Raw genomic sequence first — 22,137 nt, forward strand, 5'->3', positions numbered from 1 at the left:
TGTGTCTTTATGATGATAAATTCAGGAAGGTTTCAGGCATGATTTCTTCGACTTTCAAAACTCTTATTATGCAAAACATTGGAGGACTTGACACTGCCCCTAGGATCACAGAAACTCTGTTTTCTTTTTCTTTCTTTCTTTTTTCTTTTTTTGTTGTTGCTATTCTTGTGATATGTAATACCTACTTGTCTATATTTAGGTTCACGGATTTTTTGGATATGTCAAATCTGCTTTTGAGACCATCTGCTGATTTTTTCATTGCACTTAACATACTTTTCACATTTGGTTCTTTTTTATTTTCATCTCTTTCTTTTTCCCCTTCTTATTTGGAATGCTGGGGAATCAAACCCAGGGCCTCACTAATGTTAGGCAAGTACTCTACCACTGAGCTTCACTTCAAATCCTAGTTCCATTTCTGTTGAAAAACCCTATTGGTTAGTGATTTTTTTTTTTTTTNTAGGGTTTTGTGTACTTTGTTTTTGTTTTTTTGTTTGTTTTTTATTGTTGTTTTTGTTTGTTTTTTTCAGTTGTAGATGGACATGATACCTTTTTTATTTATTTATTTTTATGTGGTGCTGAGGGTCCTAACCCAGTGCCTCACATGTGCTAGGTAAGCCCAGTCCAGGATTTTGTACTCCTGCTACTACCACCCCACATTACTGGTTTTCACAGGCAGTTTTAAATCAGTAAAGCTGTATTTTTTCTCATCTGAGAAGGCAGAGCAATAGAAGTAGGTTGCAGTCCTGGGCTAGAAGACCATTCATAATGACTACCACCTTCTTTACCTGGTAATTTAGGAAATATTCAAGAATAAATGCTTCTCAGTTTGTTGTCTGCCTGTCAACAATTTCCAGTTGACCTGAAATGTTTGGGTTCCCCACACACATACACAATGTCATCTAGGTTTATATACTTGTTTTCTCACAGGGAAATCTCCTGCCCACTTTGTTTCACCATGACTGCAAGTCCTTTCTACATTTTGTTCTTTTTATTTGGGTTTTTTGTTTTGTTTTGTTTTTTAGTACTGGGATTGAACCAGGGAGTGCTCTACCACTGAGTTACATACCCAGTTCTTTTTGTTTTTTGAGACAAGAGTCTTGCTAATTTGCCCAGGCTGTCCTTGAATTTACATCCTCCTTCCTCAGCCTCCTGAGTTGCTAGGATTACAAGTGTGCACCACTGCTCTCAGCTTTTTTTTTTTTTTAAGTGGGGGAGGATACTGGGAATTGAATCCAGAGGTGCTTTACCACTGAACTGATCAACAAAGTCTGAAATTAGTGTTTCTACTCTCCTCTTGAACAATAAAAGAACCTTAAAACAATTTAATGCAAACCACATACCCTTAAATGTTATATACATTTTTTTTTCCTCCAGTACTAAGGATTGAACCCAGGAGTTCTTCGCCACTCATCACCAGCCGTTTTTATTTTTTAAGACAGAGACAAGCTGTCCTTAAACTAATAATTCTCTTGCCTTAGCCTTATAAGTAGCTGGGATTGTAGGTGCCTAGCTCATATACTTTGTTTAAGTTTACCTTATATCTTTTTTACCCCTCATATAAATGCCCAGCATTATTTTTTATTCAGTTCTATTTGAATGTTAACCAGTTACTTGCTCAGTGCTTTCTTGCATCCTCAGTTGTCTTCTTTCCAAACTATTTCCTGTTAGTTGTTTCAGTGGAGGTCTGTTAGTGGTAGAGTATTCATGGTTTTATTTGTCTGGAAATATTTTCATTTGGCCTTGTTCTTACATGGTAGCCTTAGATGGCTATGAATATTTAGGTGCACAGTTCTGTTTACCCAACACTTGTAGATAATATTTTGCTGTTTTAGGTCTTGAGATAGTTGTGAAGGAGGGTGTGTTTTCTCTCAGCCTTGTTACACTATTGTGGGTAATTTGCCTTTTCCTGATTGTTTTTTGTCTTTGGTATCCTATACGTGCCCTATACTAAGTCTATCTAAAGATTTATTTTTCTTTCCTTATATTTGTTTTCCTGAATTTGGGGATTCACATCTTTCATAAATGCTTCCAGTATGGCCATTTCTTTAGTCTTGGTTTTGTTTGAACTCCTCATTCTATCTAAATATCTCTTAATTTATTTCTGTGTTTCATTCTGGAAATTGTTCTTTGAATTTAGTTTTCTTTCAAATTTAGTTTTCAGGTCTTTAGTTATCTCTTAAATTTGTGCCTAATCTATTTAAACCATCTCTACAGTTTTATTTTTTTGTTTTAGAAGTTCTTATTAATTTTTCAAATATACTTGTCACATAATTATTGTGAGCAGTATTATCTTCTTTTCTTTTGCTTTCTTAACTATTCCTCTCCCTTGAAAAATTTCTTAAGTCAGCCTTATTGTGTGTTGAGAGCTAAGAGTGTGTCTTGTTCCAATTTTCATTTTTCAAATCCAACTACCGATTTTTTTCCCTTAATTTACTACCATCATTCTTGCCAAAGGCTAGGCAAAAAACATTATTAAAAGTTTACTGTGGGATCCCATATTCCAGGGCCTTACAGGTCATCTGGAACAGTGACCCCCAAAGTGGTCTATTGGTTATTTATATTTATATATATATTTTTTTAAATATTTATTTTTTAGTTTTAGGTGGAAACAATATATTTATTTTATTTTTTTATGTGGTGTTGAGGATTGAACCCAGCGCCCCATGCATGCTAGGCTACCTCCAAAAGGAGAAATTAAGCTTTTTGTTAATATATACTAGTATACACATATAATTTATGAATTAATGTTTATAAATGTATGTAAATGTTTATTTTTGAAATATGTACCTTCCAAATAGAAGCTCAGAATTTTTCTTTTCCATATTTTTTATTGGTGCATTGTAGTTGTACATAATAATGGAATTTTTTGGTTACATATTCGTACATGTACACAATATAACAGTATAATTAGAAGCTCGTTTTTTCATTTTAATTTTTTTATATACATGACAGGATAGTATATTTTGACATATTATACATGCATGGAATATAACTTAGTCTAATTAGGATCCCATTCTTGTAGTTTTACATGACGTGGAGTTTCACTGGTCATGTATTCATATATGAACACAGGAAAGTTATGTCAGATTCATTCTACTCTCTTTCCTAGTCCCATCCCCACTTTCTTCCCTTCATTCCCCTTTGTCTAATCTACTGAACATCTGTTCTTCCCTCCTTCCCGCTTGTTGTGTGTAAGAATCTGCATATCAGAGAGAACTTTGGCCTTTGATTTTTTGGGATTGCACCCAAGGGCAGGCAACCACTGAGCCACATCCCCAGCCCTATTTTGTGTTTTATTTAGAGACAGGGTCTCACAGAGTTGCTTAGGGCCTCACTAAGTTGCTAAGGCTGACTTTGAACTTGCTTTCCTCCTGCCTCAGCCTCCCGAGCCACCGTGCCCTATGGGACTGCTTATTTCACTTAGCACAATAGTTTCCATTAAGTGGCAAAGAGTCATAAAGTCATTCTTCTTTATGGCTGAATGATACTACATCATGTATATACCACATTTTCTTTATCCATTCATCTGTTGAAGGGCATGTAGGTTGGTTTCATAGCTTAGCTATTGTGAATTGAGCTGCTATAAATATTGATGTGATTGTGTCACTGTAGTATGCTGATTTAAGTCCTTTGGGTATATACTGAGGAGTGGGATAATTGGGTCAAATGATGGTTTTATTCCAAGCTTTCCAGAGTGGTTGCACCAACTTGGAGTTCTACCAGCAATGTATAAGTGTACCTTTTTCCCCACATTCTTGTATTCTTGATATTACTTGTATTCTTGATAATTGCCATTCTAACTGGGGTGAAATGGAATCTCAGTGTAGTTTTAATTTGCATTTCTCTAATTATTAGAGATGTTGAACATACTGTTGACCATTCATATTTCTTCTTCAGTGAAATACATGTTCCAGTTCCTTTGCCCATTTATTGATTAGCTTATTTGGTTTTTTAATTTTTTGTAGAAGCTCAAAATTTTTACCAGTAGAAGATGTAAACAAAAAAATTAGTTCTTATACTCTAAAGCAGTCCTATCCACTAGAACTTTCTGCAGTGTTGGGAATGTTCTCTGTTTCACTGCCTAGCATAATAGTCACTAGCCATAGTGGATTTGGGTTACTTGATATGAGTGAGTGAGGAACTGAATTTTTTATGCTGTTTAATTTTTCATTAATCTCTTTGTGGTTAGTGGCTACTATACTGAACAGTGCAGATCTAGAAAAATCTGGGAGAAGAAATGACTAAAATAAGAGTTATTATTTATTCACTGCTTACTCAGTACCTGATTATATACTTCCTGTGTCCTATACAATACTTCATTTAGTTCTTAAGCAAATTTCAGGGTTTAAAGAGAGGCTTAGAAATTTGCTGAATATAATAGCTAGTCAAAAATAAACAAAATAAGGATAGAAACCTGTGCCTAACTTTACAACCCAGCCTCCTACCATCATATTTGCTGAATTCCAGGAATATATCAGCTCCAAATCCGTATGTGCCCCACTTCCCTTTCATATCTTCAAAACCTTACTGTTTCAATGCCAGTTACCAGTTTTTCTTTTTAATTTCAGTAAGCTGCAGACTTTTCAGGTACATTATTTCTTCGTATCAAATAAATACGGGAGGATGTTAGTTCTACTTTAAGGTTAAAATGCTAAGCTAGACAGGACTATCCTAGCTAACTCTGGGTGCTCTAGTCATACTGTAGTTAGGTCATTTCCTTAAAATTAATATATTTGGGTCAGGCAAGATATATGCCTATAATCCCAGCAACCCAGGAGGCCAAAGCAGGAGAATCTTAAGTTTGAAACCATTCCAGGCAACTTATTGAGACCCTGTCCCCCAAATTAAAAAGGCTGGATAGGTGGCTCAATGTTAGAGTGCTCCTGGGATCAAGCTCCAGTACTGCAAAAATAAGTAAATATTTTAAAAATCAATATAATTGGTATCACAGTTGAATTTGATTAAATTGGGCTTTTTAAAAGTCTTTAAAGTATAGGTTTGGAAATGTTTTTAACATGTTCACTTTTTCCTTTACTTTTAAGTGCTCGCCAGAAACCTAGAACCAATTATTTAGAACTGGACCGAAAAAATGGATCAAAGCTGATTATTTTTGTAATTGGAGGAATTACATATTCTGAAATGCGTTGTGCTTATGAAGTTTCTCAGGCACATAAATCCTGTGAAGTTATTATTGGTAAGATTTTTGTTTCCCTTTTTTTGTATTTTAAAACAAATACTATATACAAAAATGAATATGCAAAATTGTGTCAGTTTTCATCAATTAAGACTAAATTGATGGGCTGGGGATGTGGCTCAAGTGGTAGCGCGCTCGCCTGGCACGCACGGGGCACTGGGTTCAATCCTCAGCACCACATAAAAATAAAATAAAGATGCTGTGTCCACCAAAAACTAAAAAATAAATATTAAAAAGTCTCTCTCTGTCTCTCTTTCTCTCTCTCTCTCTCTCTCTCTCTTTAAAAAAAGACTAAATTGATGAATGCAAAAATAAATTTTCAACCATAAAATGTGTTTTATATGATTTGATATTTTTGATTATTTTATTTTATTTATAGGCTTGGGGATTGAACTCAGACATCTCATGCATGCTGGGCAAGCACTCCAGTGAGCAACATCCCCACTTCTTTTACTTTGAGACAGTGTCTTGCTAAGTAGCCCAGGTTGGACTTCAATTTGTGATCCTCCTGCCTCGGCCCCTGAAGTAGCTGAGGAATTACATATTCTGAAATGCATTGTGCTTATGAAGTAGCTGGTCTTACAGGCTTGCACCACTGTGCCCAGCTTGATAATTTTATTTTTAAATATTCTGATTTGGGGGAAATAACCTTGTTCCTTTAAAATATTATATCCTATGATTCTGTTTGCTCTGATCACTAAGTAATTTTGGACACATAAATACATGTTTACTTCAGAAATATTAACAAATTTTTGTGGACATGAATGTGACATTTTGTGGACATTAATGCCACATAGGTAAGGCCTATGAGGAATTCAGTTTAAAGAATTTCAGTTAAGCTGGGTGTGATGGTGCATGCCTATAATCCCAGCAACTCAACTAAAAGTTGCTAAGACAGGAGGATCTCAAGTTCAAAGCGAGCCTCAAACTTTGTGAGGCCCTAAGCAACTTAGCAAAACCCTGTCTCAAAATAAAATGTAAAAAGGGCTGGAGATGTGGCTCAGTGGTTAAGTGTCCTTGGGTTCAATCCCTGATACCAAAAAAAAAAAAAAGAACTTCAGTCAAAGCCACTGATGGGTAAACTCTCCTGACCTGTGGAGGTTCAGGATTTATATGTCAGTATTGCTTAGACGTTCTGTTACTAAATGACAACTATTGGGGTTCTGTTATGAGAATAGAGAAAAATTCTCAGTTTTGCTCTTTAATATGTGGTACAGGGGCTAGGGTTGTGGCTCAGCGGTAGAGCACCCACCTTGCACATGTGGGGGCCCTGGGTTCGATCCTCAGCACCACATAAAAATAAATAAAACAAAATGGATGTATTGTGCCCATCTACAACTAAAAAAATTTTTTAAAATGTGGTACAAAGTAGACAGAACACTAGGAATTGGCTGTGTTTCTGATGGATTACTGAGCATGTTCAGAGACAAGGAACAATTGAACTAGAGCAATATAGGCATATTTCAGGAAGATGTCTATAGAAATGTTGTTAATTTGCCCCAAAGCTATTGCACTTTGCGTATTTGAAGGATAAGACAAAATATTAAGCCAAGGAAAATCAATTTAATTGCTGGCCTCTGAAAATTTATCTTTTCTCTTTTCTTCTATCAGGTTCTACACATATTTTAACACCCAAAAAGCTGTTGGATGATATAAAGATGCTGAATAAACCCAAGGATAAAGTCTCCTTTACTAAAGAAGAGTAGCTTCAGGGGAAGTGGTTTAGAGGTTTTTTAATTAATATGTTCAATTAAAAAAAGAAAATGTTACTATCATGTAATTTAAACAATGTAAATGTTTTATGGAACAATGACTTTCAAATACATTTCTTAAAGGACTGTTTATGATTATGTATTGTTGGATTTGCCACCTTTAATAATTTAAATATTGTTGCTGCTTTATAGGTGATAAGATATTAAAATGCTTTCTAAACTTTTGTTTTAACCTCTGGAACAGAATTTCTTAAAGTTATGGGTAATTTTTTCACAGCCCCTTGTGTATATATATTAATCATGTATTAAATACTTATCTATCTTATGCTGAAGTATAGTTTTTTTTGGGAAAAATGATTTTTAAATGAAGATATAAAAGTAAAAACTGTAAATGTGTATGTATGATAGAATTATTTCCTATTAATGTAGTTTTTCTTTCAACTGAAATTCACAGTTTTATTTGTAAAATAATTGAGTCACTGAGTGATTTCATAGTGTACTGTCTTGCTAGATACTTCTAAAAAACACAATTTTATGTAATTTTTAAATGATGTATGTTTAAACTAGAAAACCAAAAATAATCATGAATATTCTGAGAGAAAATAAAATATATAATTACAAAAATTATGGGTTTTTTTCCTGAGAAAGAAGGGGAAAGTTGGAAAGTTTAAAAATTCTAAATTACAATTACAAAAAGAAAAAGAAGGTACCATAAAATCCTACCAAGATAACTCCTAATGACCTTTTTAAAAAACGATGTGATAACTGCATAAGGTTACATCACATAAGAATATGTTTGCAAATGTGTTTGTGTTATTCAAAGGTAACATCTTCATTTTAAATCTCTCCTTTTACTTGACCTAAGAGTGTTCTGTCATTTGATGGACCATAATTTTATGTAGTACTCATGTTCAGAGTTTTGCTCTTAGAAATAAAGCTTTTAAACGAAGCATTACTCTGTGTGTGTGTGTGTGTGTTGCTGAGTTTTGAACCCGGGACCTCACACATGCTAAGCAAGTGTTTTATCACTGCTACACCCATAGCCCTATTTTTTCATTTTTATGCAGATAGATCCATTTGTTTTTCTTTTTGGTTTCAGAATTTCATATTCTTATTCTAAGATAATAAACTCACTCATGGTTACTTCTAGAACATTTTGATAGATTCATGTTTTTTTATAAATAATTTTCATCTATCTGAAATTTATTTTAATATAAGAATATATGTTAGGTATTGTCTCTTGGCATTTGGTATTAGGTCCCATACCTCCCACCAATGTGAAGCTTTGCAGACTTGTAGGTTCTGAAAAGTTTAGATTCTATCAATAATATACATTTGGTCAAGATTTGGAAGATAGAAAGGAGGTAGAGGCCATCTTCTTCTGTGGCTGTGCAAGTGTAGACAGTTGTTTGTAGCAACCAGATTCCAGGTTAGTGTCTTGTCACCTGCTTCCTGGGTAAGAGGTAATGCTGTTGGTGGTGGCAGCAGCATTAGCTTTCTGAGTCACCGTATGACCTTGAGTCTCCAGTTTCTGCTCCTGCAACTTTTTTAGCAATTTAGTAAAAACCCAATTCTATTAAATCCCTTTCTACTTGAAGTATCTAGAGGGGTTTATTTCCTGCACAGAACCCTCACTCATGCAGAATTTAACACAGATCCAACTTTATTCCTTTCTAGGCAAATGTTGTACCACATTTTATTCGGTAATCTCTCTTTCCTCAACTAATCTGAAATACCATCTTTATCATAGAATAAATCTATTTCTGGATTTGTCTAAATTGACGTGTAGTTTGTGTTTCTTTTTCCCTATTTCAACATATTGTATATTTTTTGTTGTTTTGTTTTGCTTTACTTTTTTTGTGTTGCAGGAGATTGAACCCCAAATCCAAGGCTTTGCACGTGCTAGGCAAATGGTCAACCATTGAGCTATATCTCCAGCCTTCATGATATGTTTTAATACGTAGTGGTAGTAATCCTTAATATTTAAAAAAAAAAAATTCTGTTCTTCTAGATGAATGTTAAATATCATTTTGTTGAGTTCCCCAAAATGTTATTTTGATATTTTCATTAAATTCATAGATTAACTTAGGAAAAATTGAAATCTTTGTTATATTTTAACTTTGATACAAATAATGTGGATGTTAGGACTGAGAATGTAGCTCAGAGCAAGGCATGCCTAGCATGTGCAAGGCCTGGGTTTAATCCCCAGCATTGCAAAAAAAAAAAAAAAGTAGAATGTCTTTAAATCTTTTTTTTTCTTCCATTTTTTAACATTGGTGCATTACAGTTGTACATAAAGGTGGGATTCATTGTTATATATTCATATATAGGCACAATATTTTTGTCTAAATCTTTAAAAAATCAAAATTTTTCTTTATATAGGTACTGCACATAGTCTTATCTTTTTTGGTTCCATTGTGGGTTGGATCTTCTATTCTTTTTAAATAGGTTTTTAATATATAGAAATTTTTATTTATTTTTAAGTTTTTGAAAATTTTTTTGATATATTATTTTCCTAATTTGCTATTTAAGTACTGATAATAAAATAATATGTAAATGTTTACTTAGTGTTTTCTATATTCCAAACACTGTTGTTGTTGTTTTTAAAATTCTTATACAGTTCTAATATTTTTTCCTATTTCCATTTTTGTTTTTTGATACTGGGGCTTGCACTTACGGACATTCAACCACTACTACTGAGCTACAACTCCAGCCCATCATCTCCATTTTTAATTTGACAAAACTGAGGCACCAAACTTGACAATAGATGTGAATATAGAGAGGAAAGTCTTGGCATTAATAAACAGCCCTTTTCTTTCAATGTCTGTAATAAGAATAGTACTTTTCCAGTGAGAGAATTATTTCTGATGTTTTCATTTTACCTGAGAGTCTTGAATGCCTTGGTTACTCTCTGCCCAGAGTTGGAATCTGTGTGGAATATTTAGACTAACCTAATGGCCAGTGACAAATGGAATTGAAAATGTGATGCCAGCAAATACTGGCCTGTTTATATATACTTAAGTGTAGAATTAGAGAGATACTTTAATGATCTCATAAGCTCTTAATATTTAAGTTGACTTTTTTCCCCAGAGTATTAGCAATGATGGGTTCTGATATCAAGTCCATGAAAAAGACTTTTGTTACTGCAACTAACGGAAATTATTTATTCACTATCTCTTAACGCTATAATTTTTTATTATTTATTTATTTATTTTTAACATGAGCTCTCTTTTATACTTACTTCCTGTTGAAATTCACTTGGTAGTTTTGCTTCCTGTTGAAATTCATTTGGTTTATAAAATACAGTGGATTCACATTGTTCATACATATTGGCAAAAAACAAATAAGAAAAATATCTTCAGTAATTCTGTTCTTAGGCCCTTGGCATCTACTGCCCCAGGATCAAAGAAGTAATTCACAAGGGCACAAAATTCTTGGATTTGAGCCCTAGAGGAGTTAATTCTAGCAGTTTATTGTATAAGATGCAATGCCTCCATAATTCAGTTCTGCACTAGATATTTTGTAACCTTTGTTGAGTCCTGTCAGGATATAAGGATTTCTTCTAAAACTGAAGGAGCAAAAAATGCCTTCCTCTTACAACAAAATTACTACCAAAATAATTGTGATTTTAAACATAAATATATATTCATAAGTATATATTCATATTTAGTGTAAATTAGGTCTATTTTATATAATTCATTAACAAGATTACAATAGAAAGGAATAACAGAAAGGTGAGTTTTCTTTTGCATGGTTTAATTATTAACTAAAGTAGATGGCCATAACTTTTTCCTAGAAAAACTTTCTACAGATAATCTCTCCCTCTTGGCAGCCCAACAGGCAGAACACTGCTTACTCCGTGGAGTAAGTGCACAGTGAAGACTGCCAGCTGTTTATATACAGCACCACTGCCCTTAGGCAATCCTGAGCCCCTTGGCTCACAGCAATAGGGATACAATTTTACTTAACAAGCTGGTTTTTCTGCTTTATTACTGGAACAGAATTAGAAGAAAGGTCTGTAAGAACTGACACACACATGCATGAGAGAGGAGACAGCCAAGGTTACAGGATCAGTAAGTATAAAATTATCCTTATAAATCAAGGCCTGTAACTTTAACAGAACTCCTAAATGACATTGCCCTATTTCTTTATTTCTTAAATTAGCCACATTGCAGTGATTGCTGGTAATGATTCACAGTCATCAAAAAGCTGTAAAATGACATTTAGAATATGGTTTAATAGGCATAGATGAGCCATGTTTTTAAATAAAAATGATTACACTTGCAAGTTTCTATAAAGGTCCGTTTAAAGAATTAGGAATATTCATCAATGGTAGTTATTTCTAACCATAGTTCCATGGGTTTGTTTCAGTGTAACCATGAACTTTTAAAAATTGTGTATATGCACATATTTCTATGGGAGGGCAGAACATGGGGGAAGGGGAACTCCATATCTTTCATCAGATTCTCAGAGATGAACCCAAAAAAAGATAAAGGAGTAGCTGGATGCAGTGGCAAGCACCTGTAATCCCAGAGATCACAAATTTGAGGCCAATCTCAGCAATTTAGTGAGAACTTCAGCAAATTAGCAAGACCCTATTTGAAAAAAAAATAAAAAGAACTGGGATGTAGCTCAGTGCCCCTGGATTCAATTCCCGATACCCCCCCGACAAAACATTAAGGACTAATGAATCATCTAAGAACACTTCAACCAAACCAAATTTGAAGATAGTGATACTTAGTATATAAAACACTATCAAGTTATGATTAAGTTTAATTATGTTATGAAGCTAGAAGTCTGTTAGAGCTACTAGAAAACGAAATTCCAAGAAATTGAATTTATATACATTGCCGGTGGGACTGCAAATTGGTGCAGCCAATATGGAAAGCAATATGGAGATTCCTTAGAAAACTTGGACCAGAACCACAATTTGACCCAGCTATCCCACTCTTTGGTCTATACCCAGAGGACTTAAAAACAGTGTACTGTAATGACACTCCCCCATCAATGTTTATAGCAGAACAATTCAAAATAGTCAAACTGTGGAACCAACCTAGATGCCCTTCAAGAGATGAATGGATGAAGACACTGTGATTGATATATGTATATATAATGAAATATTTTTTAGCAATAGAAGAATAAAATTATGGCATTTGCAGTAAATGGATGAAGTTAAGAATATCATGCTAAGTAAAGTAAGCCAATCCCAAAAAACCAAAGGTCGAATGTTTTCTGATAAGTGGATGCTAATCCATAATGGGTGGCAGGGCATGGGATGAGTGGAGGAATTTTGGATCAGCCAAAGTTCCCCATAAAACTGAGGAGGGGGGGGACATGGGATAGTAAAGATAGTGGAATGAGACGAACATCATTATGCTAGGTACATGTATGATTGCACAAATGGTGTGACCCTACTTTGGGTTTAACCAGAGAAGTGAAAAATTGTGTTCCTTTTGTGTACAATGAATTGAAGAATATTCTGCTGTCATGTATAACTGGTTAGGATAGATAGATAGATAGATAGATAGATAGATAGATAGTTGTACATTCTGCTATCTTGTATAACTGGTTAGGATGGATGGATGGGTGGGTAGATAGATAGATAGATAGATAGATAGATAGATAGATAGATAATTGAGTTTAATGATCCAGTTGGCCCCCCACCTCCTTTTATGTGGCACTAGGGATTGAACCTAGGGCCTCACACATGTTAGGCAAACACTGAGCTACCTCTCCTGTCCTATTTTTGTTTTGAGACAAGTTCTCAAGAGTTTCCCAAGGCTGGCCTGGAATTTGAGATCCTCCTGCCTGAGCCTCTGGAGTAGGTGGGAATACAGGCATACTCCACTGCACCTGGCTAGAAGGGACTGCTTTATGGTGCCAGCTCATGTTGACTGGGCCCCTTCTGACTAGTTACTGTGAATCTTCTGGGGTATTTGTTTTTAAACTGAAAAAAGAGTTTTGTTTTTTTATGGGGGGGGGCGGGTATGTGCTGGGGATTGAACCTGGGGTCACTTTACCACTGAGCTACATTCCCAGTCTTTTTTTATTTTTTATTTTGAGACAGGGTCTCACTAAATTGCTGAGGCTGGACTTGAACTTCCAATCCTGCTGCCTCAGCCTTCAAGTCGCTGGGATTATAAGCATACATGTACCACCTTGCCCAACTAAACTATCGCATTTCGAAGTTTAGTCTGACTACATGGCATCTAGCAGGAGTGACTCCATTCTAGTTTGGTTTGGTCTACTACAGGAGCTTGAAACAAAAGGGAGCTATCACAAATTTTATGTAGTAGAATATATACAGCTTAAGCTCCCTTTTCTCTTTCACAATACTGCCTTAAGTCATTGCTGTCTTCTTATATTACCACAGCCAAAATTAAATTTAGCCACAAAGTCAGTTACTTTCCAGTTGGCCTTTTCATTATCTCTTCCATTGTATCCTAAACCAAGATCCAAGCCCCAAAGTTAAAAATAACCCATTGTCCAGCCTGCTAGACAAACAGCAACTGCCTTGGTTGGCACAAAACTTTGAAGTGGGAGTGCATTTAACTCCTTCCTCACTGCTGAACCAAATTCTAGGGGTTGGGAAACTTTTTGTTGAATGTTAAGAGTACATGAAAATTTTCCTATGTTCATAAATGAATACATGGCCAGTGTAACTCCACACCATTACAACCACAAGAATGGGAAATTATACTCCTATATATATAATATGTCAAAATACATTCTATTGTCATGTATAACTAAAAAGGACAAATTAAAAAATATAGAAAAAATTTTTAAAAAGAGTGTGTGGAGTTAGGAGACCTCCCAGGAATAATCTGCTGCTTTGTCATTAGGAGGTAATAAATCAACAGCTTGCTGTTGTTGGGTGCTGTGGTGCACACCTGCAATCCCAGCAGCTTGGGGGAGGCTGAGGCAGGAGGATTTCGAGTTCAAAGCCAGCCTCAGCTACTTAGCAAAGCTCTAAGCAGCTTAGTAAGACCCTGTCTCTAAATTAAAAAAAAAAAAAAAAAAGCTGGGGGATGTGGCTCAGTGGTTGAGTGCCCCTGGGTCCAATCCCCAGTACCAAAAAAAAAAAAAAAAGCTTGCCATAGCATTCTGTGGGGAATGTTATCAAATGTACTTAATTCCTGGTATGCAGTTTTGATTATCTTTTTCTAAAATTTCATTAATCTAGGACTTTTTTTGATTATTGACTTCAAAAAATTCTTAAACAGTAACTTTAATTCATAATATAAGCATATTGTAAGAATATCATACAGCATAGTAAATAAAGAAAAAGTGAAAATTCCTCTTCTCCCAAAACTCCCAGTTTTATTTCCTAGAGTCACTTAAGAATTGTGTGCATCTTTCCAGCAAATAGGTATATCCTGTAACAAAACATGCACAAATGTGGTCACACTAGATATACTGTTAGGTCACACTAGATATACTGTATATTTCTTCATTATCTGCCTTGCAGATAATCCACCTCTTTTCAGTGGCTGCAGAGTATCATTTGTTAATCATCATACAGAGTATTTAAGATTCGTTGTCCCTAAAGGTGCTACAATGATCCAGAGCCCTTCTTATACCTGTATGGTAACATATTGTGTGGATTATCTATAAATTCCAAGTCAAAAGATAAGTGCTTTTTGAATCTATAGATTTTGGTAACTACAAACAGCCCCTGACTTGCAATTGTTGGATTGTTAATTCTTTCAACTTTATGATGGTGCAAAATTGATATGTATTCAGTAGAACTTGTACTTCAAATTTTGAATTTTGATCTGCATACCCTTTCTTACTAGTGATATGTGGCATAATACTCTGTTAATGCTCTTAGTGACAGCCAGCCACAGCTCCCAGTTAGCTGAACAGTCACAAGGGGAAACAAGTGATACTTTACCGTGTGTGTGTGTGTGTGTGTGTGTGTGTGTGTTGTTAAGCAATGGTTTTTTGGGTTTTGTTTTGGTATTGGTACCAGGGATTGAACCCAGGGACACTTAACCACTGAGCCACATCCCCAGCCCTTTTTTATATTTTATTAGAGACAGGATCCACTGAGTTGCTTAGGGCCTCACTAAGTTGCTGAGGCTGGATTTGAACTTGCAATTCTCCTGCCTCGACTTCCCAAGTCACTGGGATTACAGGTGTGAGCCACCACGCCTGGCTAGCAATGTTTGGTAGGTCAGGTGTTTCACACGCATTTTTTAAAAATATTTTTAGCTGTAGATGGACACAATATTTATTTTTTAATGTGGTGCCGAGATTCAAACCCAGCACCTCACACATGCTAGACAAGTGTTCTACCACTGAGCTACAACCCCAGTCTCTCACATGCATTTTTTACTTGGTATTTTCAGTTTACTATAGGTTTATCAGGATGTAAAATTTCCTTCATAATGGAGGATCATCTTTATTAACAAACTGCTTTCCAAAAAAGCTTCACCAACTTATAATTCCATCAACGTTGTATAAGAACACCCATTTGTTTCCATCTTCACTGACAAAGTTTTTTCAAACTTTAATTTCTTCCATACTATTAATAGGAGAAAGTAGATTTTATTTCATTTTGTTTTCTTTATTATGAATTAGGAAGAACATAGATTTATTTAATATAAATATTTGTTGGTTGCTTTTGATTTTTAAGAATCAGAGGGTTTTGTTTTGTTTTGTTTTCATTAAACACTTTGTTGACCATTTCTTATGGTTTTGGTGCTTTCTGTAGAAAATAATCTTTCTCAATTGTGTAATAAGTGAAATACTTTTGGGGGCAGATCAAGTTTTCTTTATCTTTTTAACCCTTGGTTACTTTGTGTTGAACTAGTAGTATTTCAGTTGATTCCTCCATCTCTCTGCTTTGGCAAGATCTTCTGCAATAGCTTTAATCATTTGATCAGTAGTTTTTTTCAAAATGGTTGCTGTCTTTAGGGCATGATCCAAAGCCGAGTTTAAAATCTACAGAGGAAAAGTCCACATGTTTTAGTTACATAAACTTACTAATGTTTTTGGTAATTGGCTTCTTTCATTATTAAACATTGCAAGATGGAATTTTTGGAGCATTCTGTTTTCCACACAGTTTATTTCTGTTTTTGAGGGTTAGTTTCCTAGGAAACCAGTCAGATGGAATATATTTGTTAGGGAAAGGGAGAGAGAAAAGATCAACGTGTGACTGATGAGCATGAATCAGAGGGTGAGGTCAGCAACCTGCTGGTCTGTTTCCCTGCTGCAGAGAAAGAAAAAAAGAAAAGTTCTTAGGGGGCATTAAAGGGGTCCCAATTAGGGGCCATACCACTGAGAGACCACCCAGGGAGACAGTGCACAAATGTGGAACATCTGAAAGTGGCCTGAGGATAAGTGTTACTGGCTTGAAAATAGGAAACTGCTGGCAATCCTAACCACAGTGTCACTGGAACACACTCCAGACCTTCAAGCCTGGGCCAGGGGAATCCTGCAGCATAGGCACCACCCACAAAACACTTTCTCCAGGAAATGTCCTTTGGAACCAATTTAGGAATGATACAAACCACATGGCAGGTCTCTAGGTTAGTACTGAGCACAAAATGCTTTTAACATAGCATTTTCTGAAAACCTATACTGTAATGACTTAAAAGCTAGTAGTTCTGTAGTTTTAAGATTAAATTTATGAGCTGCAAGAATCTAGAACCTTTTTTCTAAGTCCTCACCTTAGATTCTGTTTCTTCAAAGCCACTAAAGCCACATAAGGATTTGCTTCCAGGAATCCTGAAGGAGTGAAAAAGGAGTAAAGGTATTGCAAGTTTCAGCTGTAGGTCATGAAAGTCTTAAGATTTTAGTTTTTTTTTCTAGAAGGCAAAAACACATTCATTGGTACTTGTGTAAAGTGCCACCCTCACGTATACCCTCCTGTTCCAGTCAGCACTGGTTTAGTAAAAGGCTCTTTGGGGGCTGGGGTTGTGGCTCAGTGGTAGAGCACTGGCCTAGCACATATGAGGCCCTGGGTTCAATCCTCAGCACCTCATAAAAATAAATAAATAAATAAAATAAAGATATTGTGCACAACTATTATTAAATATTTTTTTTAAAAGGCTCTTTGGGGGCAAGAGGTTGGGACGATTCATACATGTGTGTACATACACACAGCCTTTCATAGCTCGTTTGTCCTGTGGACTTACCACCAACCACAGCTGACTTCGGAACAAGGTTGTTGCCATGATCAGGAGGGCACAATTCTTCTAGAATTGGCCTCCTTTTTCTTTGAAACAGACAGGCAAGACTCCAAAGGGATTTTTACCTCATTTTCATTCTTGGGGGGACCAGTCTTATACCCTGAATATTTATAAAACAAATACACATATAAAATTGCCAACCATAAGGCACCTTGGATAGAGTTTATCCTAGCACCAATGAGCTTACACAGTAAGGAAGCTGAGGCGGTAGAAAAATAAAAGAAGCATCTCTTTAAGTCAATAGGCCCCCCTAGACTACTACACTATAATTATGGTTCTGTTGCTGAGGGATGGCCCTAAGTCTGCACTGGGTGACTGGAATGCCAGGGCCATTGTATTGTTCATTGTATTGTTCATAACTAGGGGGTTTATTCACATAGCATGTATGATGGGCAATGCAAGTAGTGATGCTTTTCTCAACCATGAGAAAGTAGCCCTGAGAGCTGCCATATAGACTTGCCTGTCCATCCTTGCTTCATCCCTCTACTAAGCCTTACTTTGGTACTTGCATTTATGAGCAATAACATCTCCAAAAAGACTTACTTCAGATACTTGTGACCTCAGAACCTCCCTTCATCCCTCTTTCCTTACCACATTAACATTAGTTGGTTCTGCTGTTTAGCACATTGGATCTGACCTCCACATAAGTGTTGTCCATTCTGCATCAGGGTCCCCTAGCTGATGAAAAATGGCTGGGGGTGGCAGTGGGCAGTGGTGCAGTGGGAAGAGCATGGGCTTTACCCTGTGTCCAGTTATCATTTTCAATAATATTAATAACAGCTGTCATTTGCTTAGTAATTTTTATGAACTGGGTACCATTCTCAATATTTAATGTATTGACTCAGTCCTCAATGAATTTGCACTATTATTAATTTCCCTGTTTTACATATGGGGAAAGAGAGGCACAGAGAAGTCAAATAACCTGCCAAAGAGCACAACCAAAATGGAAACCCCAGAAGTCTTCAAAGACTACATTTTTAAGCCCAATGCTGTACTATGATAGTGGGTAGTAGATTCAGACTGAGTTGATCTGATCACAGAACTGAATTATTAGGCACCCTGCTTGCTATTGGTTCTGCCTCTTGAATGCACATACTTCTGTCTCCATGACTACTATTGTCCCACCTGGATCACTGCATTAGCCTCTTTATTTGGCCTCTTTGTTCCACCTTTGGCTCCTCGAGTCTATTTCAAAGTGAATTAATACATTACAAAACTCTCTTCCTTGGTTTCCCATCATTCCCAGATAAACACATTGTATGCATCTAACAAATGATAGCTAATTTTGTGACTTTTAGTAATAACAAAATGATACTTACTTTCCAGGTGTGGGCTCATGTTCACCTTGAAAGGATTTCGAATTCACTCTCTGGGAACAGATCCGTTTTGGTTTTGGACAAACTGAAAATGATTAGCTATGATTAAATTGAGAGCAAAAAAATGATCCCCCAAATTAAATAAACTTCATTTGAAAACAAAACAATTCCCGGATGATGATGTATATCATTTTCCTGAACTTTTCAATGTGAATAAAATATTTCATAAAATTTTAATAAATATGTAAATAAAGGAAACACAGAAAACAAGGAATTTTCTATCAAGTCTTCTGAATTCATGAAAAGAAGGGCAACTTTTAAAAGGAATTCTATTAACAGACAAGAGACCAAGAGTTACGAATCTTAAGGTGTTTGCTGTTAACCAGGGCTTGTTGTCCAACTTCTGTGGCTCAAATACTTTATCTGATAAATGGAGAGATAATAGCTTCCAAGAGATTGGAAGTTCCTGAAATCCTCTCCAACTTCAGAGTGAGAAATCTAGGAGTCAAAAATTATCAATTATGTTAACACAATTCTGAGTTGGGCATGGTGGTACATGACTATAATCCCAACAACTCAGGAGGCCAATGTTCAAGGCCAGCCTTAGCAACTTACTGAGACCCTGCATCAAACTTAAAAAGGGCTGGGGATGCAGCTCAGGGGTAAAGTGCCCCTGGTTCAATCCCCAGCACGCACACACACACACACACACACACACACACACACACCCCAAAAAGATAATTTGAGACTAAACAGAAAAGAAGTATGTAGGGGGGCTGTGGTTGTGGCTCAGCAGTAGAGCGCTCGCCTTGCACGTGCGGGGCTCTGGGTTCAATCCTCAGCACCACATAAAAATAAATAAACGAAATAGAAGTATTGTGTTCAACTACAACTAAAAAATAAATATTTTTTTTTAAAAAGAAGTATGTAGGAAAGTCACCATGAAAGATAAGAAGAAAGAAAAAGGAAGAGGGACAAGCCATCAGCTAGCAAATCTGCTGAGGTCCCTTCTTCTCCATTCTTTCCCTGTTTTTCTCTTCCTCTTTTCTCTATCTTCCTGCTTTCTCAATCCTGGTCTCCTGCTGTATTCACTGGTGTTTAGTAGCCAGGCTTCGCTTCCATCCAAAGGGTCCCACTGGACAAGGGAAACTGGAAGGGATTGTCCCTCAGACATGGAAGGCAGGACAGAAGCCAAAAAGTCCAGATTTTAGTCTTGCTGACCACCTGGCATTGGGTCATGATGAATGGAGGCACTAATGAGCTCAATCATAATTTTTTGGTAATCTCCAAATGTAACTTTGGATTTTGTTGGAAACATAGAAACTCAGAAAAGACCACAGGGTCATCAGATCCAGTTCTAGTCTAGTCCACAGATCTATAATATCGGACAACGTACATTGTCTCCCAGATGGGGCTCAAGGCTTGCAACAGCCCACTCCATTTTCTATCAGCTCCAATTACTGGAAGGTTCCTTTCCAACACTGGAAAAAAGCTGCCTCTACCCTCTTAGTCACTGTGACTTCTACCCTCTTAGCCACTGTGTTTACTAAGAGTTCAAGATCACATTTCAGTGGCTCAGGTGTATTCCTCATACATGTATTGGAATAACAGTTCCCAAGACTGAGGAGATAGTAAAGAAATCTGCTTCTGCAGGGTCTTAGTGACTTTCACTTTGAGAGAATACATCTCACTGGAGGATTTGGCAGCTGGCGGTGAGTAGGGGAGACACAGCTGAGGTCAGTCAGGTAAATGACATTGTTTAATTGGGCACTAGCAATAGGGAAAAATAAGAAAATTCTCCCTGGTCTCCTGTCCCCAGGGGAAGAGTTCTGAAGGGATGAAAGAAAGGATGTGGCCCATGTGGGAGAATTAAATGTGGCTGTCACTAGGGTAAAACAAGAAGTATTTTCTTCTGTCCTTCATGTTCCCATGGCGCACCACATTTTGCCTTGAACTTTCCTTATGTGCAGATAAGTTCCTTTCTGTAATTGGAAACCCCTTGAGAGGGAGGAGCCATGTCTTAGTCATCCTTATAAATAAATGTGGGATTTTAATTTTCTTGAAAGACAGCAAAATTTCACATTGAAAATGAGCTATATGATGTCTAAGAAATATAAAAATGTTCTATTTTTTTTTCTACATGCTTTTAGAAAGGATATATTTAAAGCTGTAACCACTCTGAATAGTGGTGATTATTCAGTCATTTGTTCAGCAAACATTTATGCTTTGTTACTGATTTGCACTGGTGTAACAATAACTTTCAAAGTCATTTATCGCTAGGATTTTATATTTCTCACCCCCCACTATCCTCTTGCCACCCAGGTGTAGGGCTGAATTTGGAAGTGTCAGGTGAGTGCAGGACACCTGGGCAGCAGACTGGAGAGGGCAAGGCTCTCCAGGGGGAAGCAGTGGCCAACGTCACAAGGGCAACCCACACAGACAGGATCCTGCAGGGGATGTACTTACGAGGTGAAGAATTTTTATTTCCATCTGAAGACTGGACAAAAGCACCTTTTCTGCTATGATTTAAGTAATTCTGTCCTGGGGTGTTATATCTATAATAAAATTCTAAGAAGAAAAGATTACAAATGCAATTCATTGCTTGGAAACAACAGCTCTCACTACTTAGCCTTGCAGAGGCCCCCAAGTTGGTCTCACCGTTCAGTGGTTCTTTACTGCAGACTTTTCGGTAGTTATGAATATTATTGCCACAGTCCTCACATTTGTTCCTTTGCCACCCAGTGTCAGAACCAGAACAGAACCTGGGTTCTGTGTCGGAACCTAAGAAAAGCCCAAGTTACACAAAGGAGGTGTGAGTTTCTTGAGTATAGTCATTAAATGTGGTGTGGAGAGTAGGGTTGTAACACACAGGGTATGCATTAGACACCAAAGTGTTCACCTCCTCGGCTGTGTTTCCAAGGGATGTTGTCAGCAGGAGAGGAACATCTTGGATCCTCTTCTGACAACAGAGATATTTTGGTAAGTGACAGATCTGATAATGAAAGTCTCAAGATGTGCCTAGTACTTATATAGATGCACGTCTGCTGAGTGAGTGGGTCTGTGGGAATTTGACCCAGTGAATTAGACAATGTTGCATTTGTAGGTTTTTTTTTTTCCCCAGACTTACCCTGATACATCCATATTCTTAGACTCTGCTATGGTCAAGAGCTTTTGTTTTGTCATCTACACAACTGAAAAGATCATTTTCCTGTATGTGGCATTCGTAAGTCCATGAGAATCTGAGTGATAACTTTACTCTCTTAGCTAAGAGGCTAGGTAGCAGCAGAGAGCTCCAGTGCCTGGTACAGATCTAGAACTTGCTGGGCGGTGGAATTCCCCAGGGAGGGCCGGAGTGTGAAAGCACAGGGCCAGACAGGGGAGTATGTAAGTATGAATCACCAATGGAATGAGTTTGAATGCCTGTGGTTAAACATGACTCTGGTACTTATTAGCTGTGATAGTTGAAAATATGTCCACAAATTCCTTGACACTCTCTTAAATGATGGATCCTGAGCTGAGGTGTAGCTCAATGGTAGAGCACTTGCCTAGCACTCAATCCCCAGCACCACAAGGGGAAATAAAGGAGCCTAATTCATCCCTGGGAGGGCTGGATTTAGTGACTCAATTCAAACAAATAAGTGATGATGGCTTATAACATCCAAAACAAGACCATAAGAGACATCGAGGCTTCCACCCCTCTCCCCTCTCCCCTCTCCCTC

At 36.7% G+C, this 22,137-nt stretch overlaps 2 protein-coding genes across 3 annotated transcripts in view; one reads left to right on the forward strand and one right to left on the reverse strand.

Moving 5' to 3' along the window:
- The window catches only part of Stxbp3 (syntaxin binding protein 3), a 67,565-nt gene extending 59,710 nt beyond the window's left edge, over positions 1 to 7,855 (forward strand). For both annotated transcript variants that reach the window (XM_015505097.2, XM_048815084.1), the window contains 2 exons: positions 5,043 to 5,194; positions 6,806 to 7,855. In XM_015505097.2, the coding sequence (XP_015360583.1) occupies positions 5,043 to 5,194; positions 6,806 to 6,900 (247 nt within the window). In that variant the 3' untranslated portion in view covers positions 6,901 to 7,855. The remainder of the gene's footprint in view (positions 1 to 5,042; positions 5,195 to 6,805) is intronic.
- Positions 7,856 to 15,385: 7,530 nt separating this feature from the next.
- The window catches only part of Aknad1 (AKNA domain containing 1), a 35,971-nt gene continuing 29,219 nt past the window's right edge, over positions 15,386 to 22,137 (reverse strand). The window contains 6 exon segments of the mRNA XM_048815160.1: positions 15,386 to 15,852; positions 16,581 to 16,672; positions 16,675 to 16,718; positions 18,422 to 18,503; positions 20,885 to 20,986; positions 21,077 to 21,199. Coding sequence (XP_048671117.1) covers positions 15,718 to 15,852; positions 16,581 to 16,672; positions 16,675 to 16,718; positions 18,422 to 18,503; positions 20,885 to 20,986; positions 21,077 to 21,199 — 578 coding nt within the window. The 3' untranslated portion in view covers positions 15,386 to 15,717.

This window comes from Marmota marmota, unplaced genomic scaffold (genome assembly GCF_001458135.2).
Source record: "Marmota marmota marmota unplaced genomic scaffold, marMar, whole genome shotgun sequence".
Lineage (NCBI taxonomy): Eukaryota > Metazoa > Chordata > Mammalia > Rodentia > Sciuridae > Marmota > Marmota marmota.